This window comes from Myodes glareolus, chromosome 6, assembly GCF_982192425.1.
Source record: "Myodes glareolus chromosome 6, mMyoGla1.1, whole genome shotgun sequence".
Taxonomy (NCBI): domain Eukaryota; kingdom Metazoa; phylum Chordata; class Mammalia; order Rodentia; family Cricetidae; genus Myodes; species Myodes glareolus.
Genome location: NC_142031.1, coordinates 81,469,666 through 81,486,246, shown reverse-complemented (window position 1 = coordinate 81,486,246; position 16,581 = coordinate 81,469,666). Strand labels below are relative to the sequence as shown.

General features: G+C 46.6%; 1 protein-coding gene across 3 annotated transcripts in view; it reads left to right on the top strand.

Annotated features, from left to right (window-relative positions):
- Ston1 (stonin 1) overlaps window positions 1-15,006 on the top strand; it is a 43,779-nt gene extending 28,773 nt beyond the window's left edge. For all 3 annotated transcript variants that reach the window (XM_087907286.1, XM_087907285.1, XM_048416172.3), the window contains exons 2-4: window positions 4,431-6,395; window positions 10,697-10,899; window positions 11,637-15,006. In XM_087907286.1, coding sequence (XP_087763412.1) covers window positions 4,478-6,395; window positions 10,697-10,899; window positions 11,637-11,711 — 2,196 coding nt within the window. In that variant the 5' untranslated portion in view covers window positions 4,431-4,477 and the 3' untranslated portion in view covers window positions 11,712-15,006. The remainder of the gene's footprint in view (window positions 1-4,430; window positions 6,396-10,696; window positions 10,900-11,636) is intronic.
- Window positions 15,007-16,581: the final 1,575 nt, after the last annotated feature.

Sequence of the window (16,581 nt, the reverse complement as noted above, 5' to 3'; positions counted from 1 at the left end):
AGGAAGTCAGGACAGGAACCCCAAACAGGCAGGAATCTGGAGGCAGGAGCTGATGCAGAAGCCAGCCATGGCCTGGGCCCTCCCTCATTGATCACAAAATGAGAAAACTCCATGCAGCTGGATCTCATGGAGGCATTTCCTCAACTGAGACACCTTCCTCTCTGATGCCTCCTGCTTGTGTCAGATGACACACAAAACCACCTAGTGCACTCTCTAACCTCAAGGATGTGCTCCCTATGGCTCACTGCCTTTGGGTGTCACTAGAATAATTTCAATAAGTTATACCTTATCAGAGGAGATGGCATGTGCTCAAATGAAATGACTATAGAGAAGGCAAGTTCACAAAGACAGGGTAGGGTAGTGATTTCCAGGGCCCAGAAGAAAGGGAAGATGGGCAGTGGTAGGGTTGATGTTGGGGGCAAGAGGCATGTTCTGAAGTTGGTGGCAATGGATACACAATTCTGTTATTATCCTAAATAGCACGTAGGTGCACACTTTTGAAAAGGGGCACTGTGGTATATGGTATGAATTTTATCTCCGTGAGTCCTAATTTTGACCCCAACTTCTGGGGCAACTTCAGGCTGATGCGGGAGTTTTGTTCCTTACTGCTGGGTGATTTCATAGCACAGGCTGTCTGATAAGTCAGGAGTCAAGAGCCTTTTGAATAGTGAACTCATTTATTGGGGGTGGGGCTGCGAGCGCCTTATAAAGTCATTGATTTTAGCTTTCTCCCACATTTTCCACTCCACTAACGAAATGGCTACATAATAATCATCATTCCAATGAAGACTTTGTTATTTGATTCAGAAGTATTGAATAAAATATTCCCAACCCTCCTGTTTATATTTCTCATACTGTGCCTCCCCCTACCCCGTGTGTGTGTGTGTGTGTGTGTGTGTGTGTGTGTGTGTGTGTATCTGTAGGCACAGGAAATCTATCCTTTGTAACACGATTTTAAGTGATCAGTGTCGAAGGGCTAGCCCACTGGTTGGTCTGCTCACGGTCTCTTAACAATCCTTTTCATTTTTTTGGTAACTTCCAATGTGATGTCTTTTATTTCTAATTTTGAATCTTCCTTTTTTCCATTGTTCATTAAATTAGCTATAAGAATTTATCAGTTGTCAACAAAACTATATGCACTGGCTGAGCCCCAAACTCATCTTTTACAGCTGAAATTCTGTGCTTTCTGAACAGCGACTTTCCATGTATCTCTCTTGGGGCCTGGCACCCACTGCTTCACTTTCTGCTGTCTGAATCTGACTTCAGATGTCTTGTGTAAGTGGGATCATAGTGTGTGTGTCTGCTGCTGGCTTTTCACCACATATCCAGTCCTCATGGTCCAGCTGTGTGTGGCAGGTGTCAGAATTAGTTTTGAAGACCCCGTAATCCTCCCAGTACGCATAGACTGTGTTTTCTTCATTCTTAGAAGCCTATAGTCTTTTTTGTTTGTTTGTTTTAAATAATGAATTCAGTGTTTAAGGGTCCTTGTCTGGCTTTGTTATCAGGATGAAGCTGGCCTCAAAAAACAGGTTTGGAAGCATTCCCTCCTCTTCAGCTTTTGGGGGACTTTGCAAAGGACATTAATTCTTCTTTGAGTGTCTTGTAGACTTTAGCAAGGAAGCCATTTCATTTAGTCCAGGGCTTCTTGTTGGAAGTTTTTCATGATGAAATCAGTCTCTCTTACTAATTAAAGCTTTATCCAACTTCTCTCTTCCTTCTCTGTCTCTTTGTTTTTGTCTCTCTTTCTCTAAAAAACAGATTTACTTCTTTTATGTGTTCGGGTATTTTATCTGCCTGTCCAGTGGAGGTCAGAAGAGGTCATTAGGTCCCCTGGGATTGGAGTTACTGATGGCTGTGAGCCATCACATGTTGGGAACTGAGCAACCGGTGCTCTTAACCACGGGGCCAACTCGCCTGTCCCGATTTTCTGTTTTACAGTGTTGGCGAACTGCATATTTCCAGGAATTTTGACCATCTCCCCCAGATATCCGACTATCAAAGTCTGACTGCTTTTCCATCTCTCTCACGTCTGCCCTGGTTGTTACTTTTTCTCTGCTAACCTTATCTTAGCCTGTCTGTTGACCACCTTCTTCAAGTGTAAAGCTGTGTAATTTCTGAAAATTTACCCTTTTTTTTTTAATGTAGGCATTAATTGCTGTAGACTTCCCTGTTAGCATGGCTTTCACTGTGAATTGTAGAGATCTGTGTTTTCATTTTCATTTGTCTCACAGTATTTTCTAGTTCTCTCTCACACACACACTCTACTTTCTTTTTGAAACTGTGTGACTATACAGTGTTATTTAGGTTGTTTTCAATTTCCATATATTGGTGAATCTTCCCGTTTCCTTTTGCTGTTGATTTCTAGGACTTTCGAGCCTTATAGTAGGCAAAGATACATTATTTTAGTCTTCCTAAATTTCAGGCTTGTTTTGTGGCCTATCATGACCTACTCTGGCAAGTGTTCTGTGTGTGCTTAAGAAGGTACTGGAATGCTGTCTATGTGTCTGGCAGGCTCATTTGGTGGGTGAGGCGGGGTTGTTGAAGCCTTCTTTGTGAAAACATTAACCATCCATCTGTGTACTACCTCTATTATAAAGATAGATTCAGCTGTCTCGGCCTCCCTCACATCTGCCTGTGTCTGATTTCTTTCTCTTGGTTCTGAGGCTGGGTTCCAGCACATTACCGTCATTTTATCTTCCTTGTGTGTTGACCCTTATGTTGGTATACAGTGTGCCTTTTGTGTGTGTAACTTGTTTATTATTAGTATTGTTATTATTTTCCCAAGACAGGGTTTCTCTGTGTAGCCCTGGCTATCCTGAAACTCACTCTATAGACCAGGCTGGCCTCCAACTCAGAGATCTGCCTACCTCTGCCTACGAAGTGCTGGGATCAAAGGCGTGCACCACCATCTCCCAGCTATTTGTTTTTAAAATATTTTATTTTTTATTTTAGGTGTATGAACATTTTGCCTACTTTTGCAAGTATGAGCACCACATACATACCTGGTGCCCACAGAAGTCAGAAAAGGGAATTGGTTGAATCCTATGGAACTGGAGTTACAGATGCTTGAGAGCCGCCTGTGGGTGTGGGAAACAAACCTGGGTCCTCTGGAAGAACAGCCAGTGCTCTTAGTTGCTGAGCCATCTCTTCAGCCTGTTTGGTTTTTGTTCTATGAGACTGAGGTTTGCCCCGTAGCTCAGGCCAGGTTGAACTCACCTGCGTAGCTCAGGCTGACTTTGAATTAACTAGGTTCCTCTTGCCTCGGCTTCCCACGTGCTGGGATTAATAGGCATGGGCCAGCACGCCTGGTGGTGTAGCTTCTCGACTTTAAGTTTATTTTGTCTGGTAGCAGTGTGACTCCTGCGTTAGTTAGCTTTCTGTCACTGCAACAGAATCCCCGAGATAACGAACTTACAGAGAAAGGAGGACCTGTTTTGATTCATGGTTTTAAAGGTAAAAGTCTATGGCCAGCTGGCCCATGGCCTCAAGCGCTTCATAATGGGAGTATGGAAAGGAGGTAACCCAGCCACCTCACAGCGTCAGGGGAGAAGGCGGAGTCCCACATTCCCCTTAAGGAGTCCACCCTCCAGTGACCCAACTTCCTCCCATTAGGCTCTCCTTCCTAAAGTCTCTGTTGTGTCAGGGACTGAGGACATTTTTGCCTCCAATGCATGTGCCCTGGGGGGACAGTTCAGACCCACACTCTGGTCTCTTCTGGGGAACAGTTCAGACACACAGTCTAGTGTCTTCTGGGGACAGTTCAGACACATAGTCTGGTTTCTTCTGGGGGACAGTTCAGACCCACACTCTGGTCTCTTCTGGGGGACAGTTCAGACACATAGTCTGGTGTCTTCTGGGGACAGTTCAGATACACACTCTGGCCTCTGACCTCCCCACTCTACTTTGATTTCCATCTCCCTTCCTTCATTTTTCATTTTCATGTGTTCTTAACTAAAGCAAATCTCTGGGGGACCCATAGAGTTCAGCTTCTTGTTTTTGTTCATTTATCTGCCAATAATGACTACTTGTAAACTTTTTTCCTTTTCCTTTCCTTTTCTTTCTTTTCTTTTTTTGAGGCAGGGTTTCTCTGTGTAACAGCCCTAGCCCTGGAACTTACTTGGTAGACCAGGCTGGCCGTGAACTCACAGAGATCTGCCTGTCTCTGCCTCCCGAGTGCTGGGATTAAAGGCGTGCGCCACCACTGCCAGGTGTATCTTGCTTTTTTGTTTTGCTTTGTTTTTCAAGACAAGGTTTCTCTGTGTAGCATTGGAACCTGTCTTGGAACTTGTTCTGTAGACCATGCTGGCCTCAGACTCACAGAGATCCACCTGCTTCTGCCTTCCGAGTGCTGGGTGGCGTGCGCCACCACTGTCCAGTGTATTTTGGTTTTTAACACTTACTTTATCTTACTTTGTCTTTCTCCTTTGCAGAAATAATGTCCCTGACTCTTTGACCAGACCACAAGCCCGCCCTGAAGATGTGTTCTACAAACCCAGGTGGCTGGGTAACCTTCGACGATGACCCTGCTTTTCCGTCTTCTCAGAAGGTGAAGGATTTCCCTCTGGAGACCCAAGGTGTTTGCAGACCAAATGGACTGAAGCTGAACCTGCCTGGCCTCAGGGACCTTCCCAGTGCTTCCTCATCCACCAGCAGCACCCCCCTATCCTCTCCCATGGTTGACTTTTACTTCAGCCCGGGACCTCCAAGCAACTCTCCTCTTTCTACACCCACCAAAGACTTCCCGGGCTTCCCCGGCATCCCTAAAGCAGGGTCTCATGTGCTTTATCCTATTCCAGAATGTTCTTCAAGCAGCCTCCTGACAACGGCAGCAGGAGCAGGTCCTCCGTTATCACTCACCAAGCCAAGCAGCTTACCCCATGCACAACTGCCCAGTGAGCACTCACGCTCCCAGCTGCCTCCCAAAGCTGGTCTCGAAGATGACAGCAGCCCTCAGCGGGCCCACAGTGAGACTCTACAGTTTGAGTCTTTCCGAGACGACTGTGCATTTTCCAGCCCATTTTGGAAAGATGAAGGTAGCACTTCCCAGTTCCCCTTTGACTCCCTGGCAAGTAGAAAGCTGTTTCCCTCAAGGGACAAGGAAGTCCCCATGGATCAAAAAAGCCTAAACCAGTGCTCACTCAACTACATCTGTGAGAAGCTAGAACACCTGCAGTCGGCCGAGACCCAGGGCCCCCTGGGAAACATGTCTATGAGGAGTCTGTGTGCCGGAGACACCACTTCTTCTTTTGTGCCGCACACGCTCTTCCGGAGTCAGCCCAAAGCCGGATGGTCCTTCATGCTGAGGATTCCTGAGAAGAAAAACATGATGTCTTCCAGGCAGTGGGGACCCATTTTCCTGAAGGTTCTGCCGGGAGGGATTCTGCAAATGTACTATGAGGAGGGGCTGGAAAAGCCGTTCAAAGAGTTCCAGCTTGATCCACATTGCAGACTTTCTGAACCCAAACTCGAGAACTTCAGCGTGGCGGGAAAAATCCACACCGTGAAGGTGGAACATGTGTCTTACTCAGAGAAAAGGAAATACCATTCCAAGACGGAGGTGGTTCACGAGCCTGACGTAGAACAGATGCTGAAGTTGGGGACCACGGAGCACAGTGATTTCCTCGAGTTCCTGACCACTGTGGAGGAAGAGCTGATAAGGCTGCCAGCTGTTGTGAAACCAAAGAAGAACTACGAGGAACAAGAAATTTACCTGGATATTGTGGACAACTTTTGGGGTAAAGTAAGCAAGGAAGACGGGAAATTGACTGACAGGGCTGTGATGACTCAGATCTCCTGCCTCTGCTTTGTGAACGGGTCGGTAGAATGCTTCTTAACCTTGAATGACCTTGAACTCCAGAAACGAGATGAATGCTACTTTGAGAAAGAACCAGAAAAAAGGGGGATTGATATTCTTAACTACCATTTCCATGCGTGTGTGAAAGCTGAAGAATTCAAACAGTCCAGAATCATTAAATTTGTTCCTCTGGATGCTTGCCGTTTTGAACTGATGCGGTTCAAAACGTCATACGAAGGGGATGAGCTTCCCTTTTCCGTGAAGTCCATAGTGGCTGTACAGGGGGCATACGTGGAACTTCAGGCCTTTGTCAACATGACCCCGGGGCCTCAGAGGTCACCCCATGCCAGTTCCTTGAGGTGCTGTGACAATATCATGATTCACTTTCCTGTCCCAGCCCAATGGATCAAGGCCCTCTGGACCAGGAACCTTCAGAGGCAGAAATCTCTCAAAGCCAAAATGAACCGTCGGGCATGTCTGGGGAGTTTACAGGAACCTGAATCTGAACCTGTCATTCAGGTCACCGTGGGGTCAGCAAAATATGAGAGCGCCTACCGGGCTGTGGTGTGGAAGATAGATCGGCTTCCGGACAAAAACTCAAGTAAATATCCAACGCCTGGGTTGATTTTCGTAGGAAAGTGCTCAGTGTAGCTCCCTACATCCTGGGCCAAAGCGGGCAGAGGCAGATGGTAGCTTGAGGGCTGAGGGTGCGCCAGCACAGCCAGGTGGGGGGTGGGAGGTGGGGGGCGAACAAGGGGCTGAGGGTGCGCCAGCGCAGCCAGGCGGGTGGGGACGGCAAGCCAAATGGCTGCCTTTTTAATATCTAAAGAATTGGCATCCTAGTTTAGAGATTTTTCTGTGGTGGTAAAGGGAATGTCTACAGGAAGGGAGGAGAGGAAGGAAGGCAGGAAGGGAGGGAGGAAGAAGGGCGGCCTCCTCTGGCTCCCAGGTGCAGCATCATCTCATTCTCTGGGATTCTGTAGTTGATGCTGTTCTTTGTGGACAGGCTGGACCGAGCCCTCTCCAAGGTGCCTCGGGGTTGCTCCTTCTGGGTTGGTCTCACCTCCTGGGCAGTTCCAGTTCCATTTCTGACCTGGGGTCACGTGTGTGTCTGAGTCTCCCAAGCATCCAGCACAGAGCTGGATGGAATTTCGTGGAGGAAAGCAATGTAAATTTGTGGAGGGAGGCGTGAAGGACTGGGTCCTCCTCTCATGACTCATGCTTGCTGATCCAGTCAGCTTCCCTCAGGGATTCTGGGAAAAGCCAGTGCTATAGATGGGGTAATTTTCATTAGAAATGCACAGTTACTGCTTCCATCCCACACAGACGCCGTGTCTGGTCCCAGAGGCTGTCTTAGCACCAGTGGAAAACAGCAGAAATCAGGGTGTCGTTCAGCCCTCAGAGGTGGCCTCCGGGTCCAGGAGGTTCCCAAATGTGCAGCTATCTGCCTGCTTTCCTGGTTTTGTAAAAATGAGAGCCAGGTTTCTGATTTTGTGTACTATGTGAGATTAAAAATGGGCAAATAGGTTTCAAAATCAACCTTGGAGAACATGTTATTAAGATCTTCAAACTGAAGCTGGTGGTGGTGGCGCAGCCTTAAATCCCAGCACTTGGGAGACAGAGGCAGGTGGATCTCTGTGAGTTGGAGGCCAGCCTGGTCGAGGTAGAGGCAGGTGGATCTCTGTGAGTTGGAGGCCAGCCTGGTCGAGGTAGAGGCAGGTGGATCTCTGTGAGTTCGAGGCCAGCGTGGTCTACAAGAGCTAGTTCCAGGACAGGCACCAAAGCTACAGAGAAACCTTGTCTTGAAAAACTAAAACAACAAACAAACAAGAAACAAAACCAAAAAAAGATCGTCATACTGGCTTCCCTCACATGACACACGGAAGGTTTAAGCTGCTTCAGCAGCCTAGTTAGGGGACAACCAAATGTATGGTCTCTGGATTCTGTCACTCACTGACATGCCCACCGCATGGGAGCTGAGCAGCCCACACCATCACAGGCCTTTGACCAGACTACACCATACCACCTCACCTTGCCCTGAGCTCTTTTGACCACATCATGGGCAAATATTGTGACTGACGAGAGTCACATCAAGGCTGAGTGAAATGTGGCATCTGTAAATGACAGTGTGAGGTATCTGGGAGGATGACAGGCTGAGGACTCCTTCTGCCCAGAGCCGTTAGGCTTCTCAGTCTCCCAAGTTGGTGTCTGGTACCTGCTGCATCCTGTCTGTGGCTCAAATTCTCCTTGGTTATGTCAGCAAGCTGCAAGTCACGGGCAAGGACCAGTCCAGGAGGCAGGTACACCATAGGCTGGACCCGATTTTCCTGGCTACGTCATTCAGGTCTGTGGTCCTCACTCTGGGAACCTATGAGGTTCTCCTGGGGAGTGATTCAAACATACTGGGGCCTGGAGCCTTCCCAGGGCTGCTGCTATAATCTGCATGATGGGAAGCTGATATTGAGGTTATTTGAAACAATCAGCTGTTCAAAAATCCCTTCAAGCTCTCTCTCTAGTCAAAGTGCTTCCTTTGTTGTTTATAGCATGAGGAGAAGCCCAAGGCGCGGCTGAAGTTCCCTGAGGGTTCATGGGGACCTTGCAATGGGAATGTGGCCGCTCTTTATCACCTACACTAGGCAGATGTGCACAGGAAAGGTCTGGCTGAATAACGAACATCTGAATGGATTCATCAAATCAGAGTTCCCCAAGTTTGCCCCCAATTCATCTTCCTATCCCAGTGTTCTGCTAGAGCGCAAGCGGATGAAAAGCAAAAGAGTTCATTCATCAAGAGGGAAAGAGTGGGTGAGAGACACTGGAGACAATGGTAGCCACGGCGATTTAGAAAGGGGTGGCGGAGTGAGACTCACAGCCACGGGCATTTAGAAAGGGGTGCCGGAGTGAGACTCACCAACAGCCGTAGCTTTCGGTTCCAACAGATGCATTTCTGCTGCGCTCTTTGCCACCAGCACCTTGGTTCTTTGCCTCGCGATGTGGTCCTCTTACATCCATTGTTTTCTGCTCTCAGTAGTTCAGCTTCACATGTGGAATCCTTGGGTCAGGGGAGACTGGGTATCAACCAGGCCTGAGAAGATGTTGTGGTCTGCTCTCCCAGTCCTGAGCTGAGGAGCTACGCTGAAAGAGTAATTACTAAGGCCCGACAGTGCCCTCTCGTGGTCGGTACCGAGACAACAGCCTTTTCTATCATTTCTAAGATTGACAAGTGTCTTTTAGGCACTGAACCTGCTCTCTTCAGCTCAAAGTTTGAATGAGAGTTTATTAGTAAACACCATAGAGTGGCCAAAAGCCTGGAAAAAGACACCAGAAAACTTGGGAGAAAAATGCTTTCAACAGCAGCTTTTTAGAAGAAAAGAAGTGTCGTTTCTATCATTTAAAAAGTATTAACGTCTTTTACTCAGATGTATTCCCATTTTCAGTGGGAAAGTTCCCTAAGAAATTTTTTCCCGTACAATGTAAACATCAAATTAAGTAAACTCCAGTGTCATATTTTAAGTCGAAATATGTGGGATACACAGTTCCCTGACTGGCAAGGGATTAAGTTCAGCTTGTCTCTGTCGTGTACCTATGCTGGTTGGCTGCTCACAACAGCCTTGTAAGACCTCATTGGGGAAACTGAGACTCAGAGATGTAGGTAGCTCGCCTAGGGTCACACAGCTGTTAAGTGGCAGAGCTGGGCCTAGAATTCGTGTTCTAAACAGTAATTAAACAGAAAGCCGTGGCTCAGTGTAGGCGTCCCGGCTGCTGCTGGAAGCCTGTGGCCCCTCGGAGGCTACCGTCATCCCATCCTCTGTGTTGGCGCTGTGGGCGAGTGTCAGCTGGCTGATTGATGGGTGACTCTTCTAGGCCGTTTGCAGCTTCAGAACCCGATCCGTCTTCCTACCAGAAACAGGTTGCAAGGAACGAAAGGCGATTTATCTTTTAAAATCAATTCAAGCAAAATCGTTTAAACTCGTGTTTATGTGCCTAGGGCTATCCTCTGCTGAAAAATGTTTTCTTATTGAGTTGTCTCAGTGGCACAGGAATTTAATCTGGCTTTTGAAATTACTGTTTTATTTTTTTAAAGTTACTTTTATTTAAAGATAGATTAAAGTGGATCGATTAGGTGCTATGAACAATGCGCGAGGACGTGGGACATTAGTGGGGCTTCTATAGCAACACACTCAGGGGTGGTCTAGAATGACCTCACACCCCAGTCCTCCTAGTGCTGGCATTGCAGGTGTGTGCCTGGCTCAAATATTAATCCATTAAAACTCCTTCCCCTCGCAAATGCTATGTAACCCCCACCTCAATATTCTGAGTAGACCCAGTACCCCTGGGTCTGGCACAGGGCCGGGCACAGCATCGGGTATTTAGCTCACCGTAACAATTCGCGTCAACAAGAACAAATGAAAATACTGAAGGCTGGTCTGGCCGTCAGAGAATCCATTCTACTACAGCAGAAAAGCACTGTGTCAAAACTCCAAGCTTAACTTTGGAAAGTCAGGCTTTTGAAACTGTATAATCTCAGTTGAAGTCTGTCCTAGTATTATCTAAAAATAAACCCTGGTTGGAGACAGTGACTGGAAATTATTGGAGTTTATTCAGTCTGCACAGGTCAGAGGTTTCTAGGGGCCCGAATCACACTGCGGTCATAGAAATATTGTTCTTATCTTTGGGTCAGAGAGCCTTCGCAACATCTGTGACTAAAGCCATTTTTAGAGTTGATCTGTGTGGGGACAGAGGGATGGGACTTCAGGAACTGGTGCTTGAGGCAAGGCTCTGGGTTCTTCCCACTTGGTGCCCAGCTGCGTCTGCTGCTGAAGCCATCACTATAGGGAGAAGCGTGTGCTGTACACTCTTCTTTGCCTTCGCATCGTTCTGATGCTCTGGTTTGGCTTCTTCTAGGTCCTGACCAGCCCCATTGCCTGTCATACAAACTAGAACTTGGATCAGACCAGGAGATTCCCTTGGATTGGTATCCATTTGCTACTGTCCAGTTCTCAATGCCTGAAGCCTCAGCCTCAAGGACAGAGGTGAGGTCTCTGGGAGTGGAGAGTGATGTCCAGCCTCAGAAGCACATGTGTCTGCGGGCCTGCTACAACATCCAGGTATCCTGAGTGTCTTGGTCAAGTTAGGGTTTCTAGATCTGGAGTGGGGCCAGGCCTGGCTGCAAATACTCAGTTTTCCCCTTAAGAATCAGTCAGTCTATCTGTCTGGATGTCTGACTGTCTCTTTCCTTCTTATTTCTCTCTCCAGTGATATTCAACAAGGCTCAGAGTTCAGTCATGGAAAGTTAGTGGTCACCATTGACAGCTCTTGAGAAATCTATATGCGTGGCCCCACTGATTTCTTTCCCTAAAGATAAAGTTACTGGGGGCAGCTGGTACATTGTCCTTTCCCCTCTGCCCTAAAGGTACCCCCACTTCCTGCCCCAGCAGCCAGTAACTGTACTTCAGAAAATTGGCTTTGCCCATGCCTTGTCTACCCTTGGGTCAGCTTGTTCCAGTGATGGGGAAATGCAGTCACGTAAGGACCACTGAATGTCCCTCTGTAGGGACATTCTGTGTCAGCTTCCCAGAGCATGGCAGATTTAAAATAAAAATTGTAATGAAAACTATAACTTCAGAGAGCTACAGATTTGATTCTAGAAGGAAGGATTGGGAGCTTAGTTCCCACAAAACAAGAGCACCTCACTATTGAGCTGGTGTGCATCAGTGGAGGGGCTGTGTCTGTGTCCACAGGGTAGGCAGCCGGTGTCTCATCAAGTCATCAGGTGTGAACTGTACCAAAGAGCTAGTGCCTGTCTTGTCTCTAACACTGTCAGTGCTTTGATTTCTTCTAACAGGTTGAAATAGAAAAGAAGTGGATCCAAATAGACGGAGAAGACCCAGATAAAGCCAGCAGCTGTGTGACTCAGTAAACAATGATACCCCAAGCTCAAATACGCAACCCAGGCTGGGGCAGGAAGCTCTTCTTCAACATGGTTGGACTGAATTCTAAGTAGCATCCTGAGGCCACAGATCCAGGGGGTTCTGGAGAAACGTATGCCCCAATGCAGGCCATGTGAATTCTACTCTTCTGATAGATTTTTGCTCTGGGAATGTGAACAGTAATGTGTCCATGGTCTGTGCCAGTTCTGTCTTCTTGAAAGTTGATGGAGCTCTTTCTGATGGGAAACCTGCTGGTCAGTTTGACTGGAGGGTATTTGGGCTTCCTTCACCCAGTGACTTGGTTTTGTAATGTGGGTTAAGTGATTTCCCCAGTTTTCAGTGATTGAATGAGAATGGACCCTATAGGCTCATTTATTTGTTTAGCACCAGGAAGTAGAACTGTTTGGAAGGATTAGAATGATTGGGAGGTGTGGCCTGATTGAAGTAAGTGTGATCTTGTTGGAGGAAGTGTTTCATTGAAGGGCTGGGCTTTGAGGTTTCAGAAGCCATGCTAGGCCCAGTCTCTCTCTCTCTCTCTCTCTCTCTCTCTCTCTCTCTCTCTCTCTCTCTCTCTCTCTCTCTCCCTGTGGATCAGGATGTAGCTCTCAGCTACTGCTGCAGCATCATGAGCACCCTCAAGTTCCTGCCATGCTCCCGCCAAGATGATAATGTACTAACCCTTTGAAAATGAGCAAGCTAATAAGCGGCCTCTGCATCAGCTCCTGTCTCCAGGTTCCTGCTCTATGTGAGTTCCTGTTCTGACTTCCTTCAGTGGTGAACAGTGATAGGAAAATATAAGCCAAATAAACCCTTTCCTCCTCAACTTGTTTTTGTCATGGTGGTTCTTCACAGCAATAGAAACCCTGGCTTGAACCATTAGCATGTGGATCCCCAAGGGAGGCAACCAAAGGAGACAGAGCCCCAGTTATGCAATGTGCTGCAGTTAGCTGAAGATGGATGTGGATGGCAGGGGTTGAAGTGGAGATTTGGATGTATCTGTGATTTTGAATTCTCTATGCTCCTATGCTCCTGTCCTGTGCCAACACTGGGGAGTCATCCTCAGTTGTGTTTGTTACCTGTCTTTCCCTTGCTGTGGGATCATTTTCTCTGTATTCTGATATGTGATCCAAAGAAATTATTTCCATTGATATACGTATTTTGGAATGAATCACTAAAATACAGTGCTTTTTGGTTCGGGGAGAATTCCTTTCAAAATGAGATCAGAATCATTGGACATAAATTAAAATATTTATGTTCATTAAAGGTGAACTTTAAAGTTCATGAGTGTGGTTTTCTGAAAGTAGCAATGCTAGGACTACGCCTGGCCACAGTGTTTCCTGTAGTTGATGCAGCCCTCTTGCCAGAGGCTAAGCCTTGGCTTGATTCTGTATGGTGGTGCCATTCAAATTCTGTTTCGTTCAGACTCTGCTTTGTTGAGAGTATTTTCTTGAGCTGGAGAGATGGCCCAGGGGTTAGAGCCTAGGCTCACAACAAAAACCACGAGAGTTTTCTTTAGAAGCTGTGCAAAGTGAGAGGCACTATGTAAGTCTAGCTGTAATACCACAAGGAGGTATAGTTCAACTCTTCTGAGTCGGAGGAATGGATTGATGGTCCCGTTGTCCAGTGAGATGCCAATGGCATTAGTAGCTAGAACTCTGCCTGGAATTTTCTTTAGTACTTACCATGATAAGTCAGAATCCTAAAATTTATGAAATCAATTTTCCGAGGATTTTGTGTGTGTGTCTGAAAAAGAGTCCTTCATGTTGTGTTAATACATGTTCGATTCATGTTGAGCCTTATCTGAGACTGACGACTTCCTTCCCCACTCACTGGGTTTGTTTTACGTCAGAAAGTGACACACAGCTGTTCTAAACCACATTTTTTGTTGTCCTACAGAATTTATTTCATGCGCCTATCTTGTGTTACATTCATTTCGTCTCTTCACGTAGATTACAGCAAGCATCCATGATGGTTTGTCGCTGTCAGATTTCATTGCTCTTACTTCACTGTGAAAGCACAGAAAACAGAAGTCCATGCCGATGGGTTCTGTTGCTCTCCTTTAACTTTGTTTGATATGTAGATCACAATATTGGCTTGAGGCTCATTGTTCATGTGTAGAACACGTATGTATGCGAGCGCATACTTTATAAAAACCCCACCAGCTTTCCTTATCTCCCGGAGTAGGCCTGCTTTCTCTTCAGTCTGCTTGAAACAAATGTGCGAAGCGTTGCTGGAAAGCCCCAGGGAAGTTAGCTGGGTTAATTACATCTTTTTCTCCAAGGTGTTTTATGGCCTCCTGCCCGGAAAGAACTCACAGTGGATGGAGATGAACTTAATGCATATTCATATTGCAAAAGAAATGCAGCAATGGGCCCAGGGCATTACTCCTCCTCCCCTGAAGGTTGGCTAGTGTGTGTGTATCACACTGCTGGGGTCTTTAAGTCACAAGCCACCCAGACTTCAGGACCAGCTCAGGCCTCAGTAACGGAAGACTGCCACACACCCACGTGAGTTTCCGGAGCAGTGTAGACAGCATTAGCAGCGGGCGCAGCTGCGTAATTGTGAATTTGCACATCTATCAAGGACCTCAGATATCCCTTATTTAGTGTTAAATTGACATCAGGGATGAGAGACTGGAGGTCAGATGTGACTCCTGGGCTCTGCTTAGCCGGTGTAAACTGTCTTTAAGGGGCCAGCAGTGATCTTCAAAAGCCCTTGCTTTTAAAGAAAGAAGCCCAGAGGGAATTCTAGAAAAAAACCACTTCTTTGTAACATTTTAATTTAGATAATTTCTGTAGACCACTTTGGAGCCTGTGACCAACTTCAAGGACACCAGCAGTTTATAACTTGTTCTTCTGCCTTCACTGCCCTGGTCGGGTCATCTAGCCAGCACGGGGCCATATTAACCGTTAATAAGTTCATGGGTTGGTTGTTACATGATCAGTTATGCAGGTCTGGGTGCAAGAACACTTCTCGTGTCCGTGGGAACCGCTGAAGTTAATCAGTTACAACAGGAAGGCCAGCTCTCCGGCTCGCCCTCAGGACTGGTGTGTGTATCAGAGACCTAAGTACCTTTTATTCAGGAGGCGTGTGTCTGATCTCTCCCCTTTCTTACAAATTCTCTTAGATGGTGTTCCTTAACAGTGACTTATGTTTTACTCACAGTATGACTTTTTTGACCTGTCATAACAAATACAGAACAGATTGAACTTTGATAATCATGTAACAAAGTATTTTGTAGATTACATATTGATTTTTATAAAATTAAAGACGTATTTCAAATGATTCTTACTGTGCTGTGGACTTATTTCTTCTGCAAGGCCTGGGACATTTTTTTTTAAAGGTGTGAAATCAATTTCAATAACCTTAAACAATTGACTCTCTGTCAGATATATGTGTCTAGCTTCACTATTAGGGAGTCCCTCAACATGGCATCTTGGCCTGGAAAATGAATACCATCAAACTCTTACTGGTCACATTATAGGAGCTGAGTCAAAGAAGATTTATTTTATTATTTATGTGTGCGTGCACGTGCGTGTGCGAGCTCCCGAGTGCAGTGCCTGTGGGGTCCAGGTGGAGTGCTAGATCACCAGCGCTGTTACAGTAGCCACAGACTGCTGGATAAGGCTGCTTGGGAACTGAACTCAGCTGCTCTGGAAGAACAGGATAGATACTTAGGTCCTGGGTCATCTCTCTAGTTCCAAGAATGACTTTTTTTTTTTTTAGATGATATAATCATAACACATAAAGATACGGAACTGGCCTGAATCCTCTTCCCTGAGAACTAAGTTCCACGGCACTAGAGGGTACCCTGCAAGTTTCCAAAGGAAGGAGGCCACCAATGGTCTTAGCTACGATGCCTAGGAATCAGATCAACAGCCAGTGTGGCACAGTAACCCTAAGGGTGCAGTCATGGCATGCATACCTTGGTGGTCACCAACAGCTCTCTGTTTGGATCTGCTCAACAGAGGGAGGCCATGCCTGGTACTAGAACCCTAGCTAAATACTCAGTGCTGATGAAGTCATGGGATTGGAGGAGAACCCATAACCACCACTTTACTAACCCAGAATAATCCCTAATGACCTTCTAAGCATTTGTCTCTGTTTAGTGTTCTATTGCTGTGAAGTGAACCATGGCCATTGCAACTCTTATAACGGAGAGTGTTTAATTGGGGCTGGCTTGTGGTTCAGTGGTTTAGTCCATTATCAACATGGTGGGCAGCATGGTGGTGCTGGAGAGGTAGCTGAGAATTCTACATACAGATTGGCAGGCAGCACGAAGAGAGAGAGAGAGGAGTGGGGGGGGCTTCTGAGCCTGGCTTGGGCTTCTGAAACCTCAAAGCCCACCCCTGGTGACACTTTCTCCAACAAGGCCACACCCACCCCAACAAAGCCACACCTCTAATCTTTTCAAATAGTGCCACTCCCTAAGCATTCAAATATCTGAGCTTAAGGGGACCATTCTTATTCAAACTGCCACAGTATTTATACCCATAGACAAATGTAGTCCAATCCGCTCATCAGGGAACCTTATCTTTGCAATAGCTGGAGACCACTATGGAAAACCACAACCAATCAACAATGCAGAGTTGTGGCGTTCACTCCCAGGGATAGATATATCTACAAAAATATCTTGCACCTGAGGCTCAGGGAACATTGCAGAAGAGGAGGCAGAAAGATTGTAAGAGCCAAAAAATGAGGGGGGTCACTGCGAAATTGTTTTCTAGTAACACTGAAGCTATACCCGTAAAGTCCAACACGACTGCCCCAACGTGATCTGAATCAAGATGCCACTAACAGACATGCCAAAGTGGACAAGGAAAAGCCCAGGAGGCCTCGACCCTACATAAAGAGCTAATG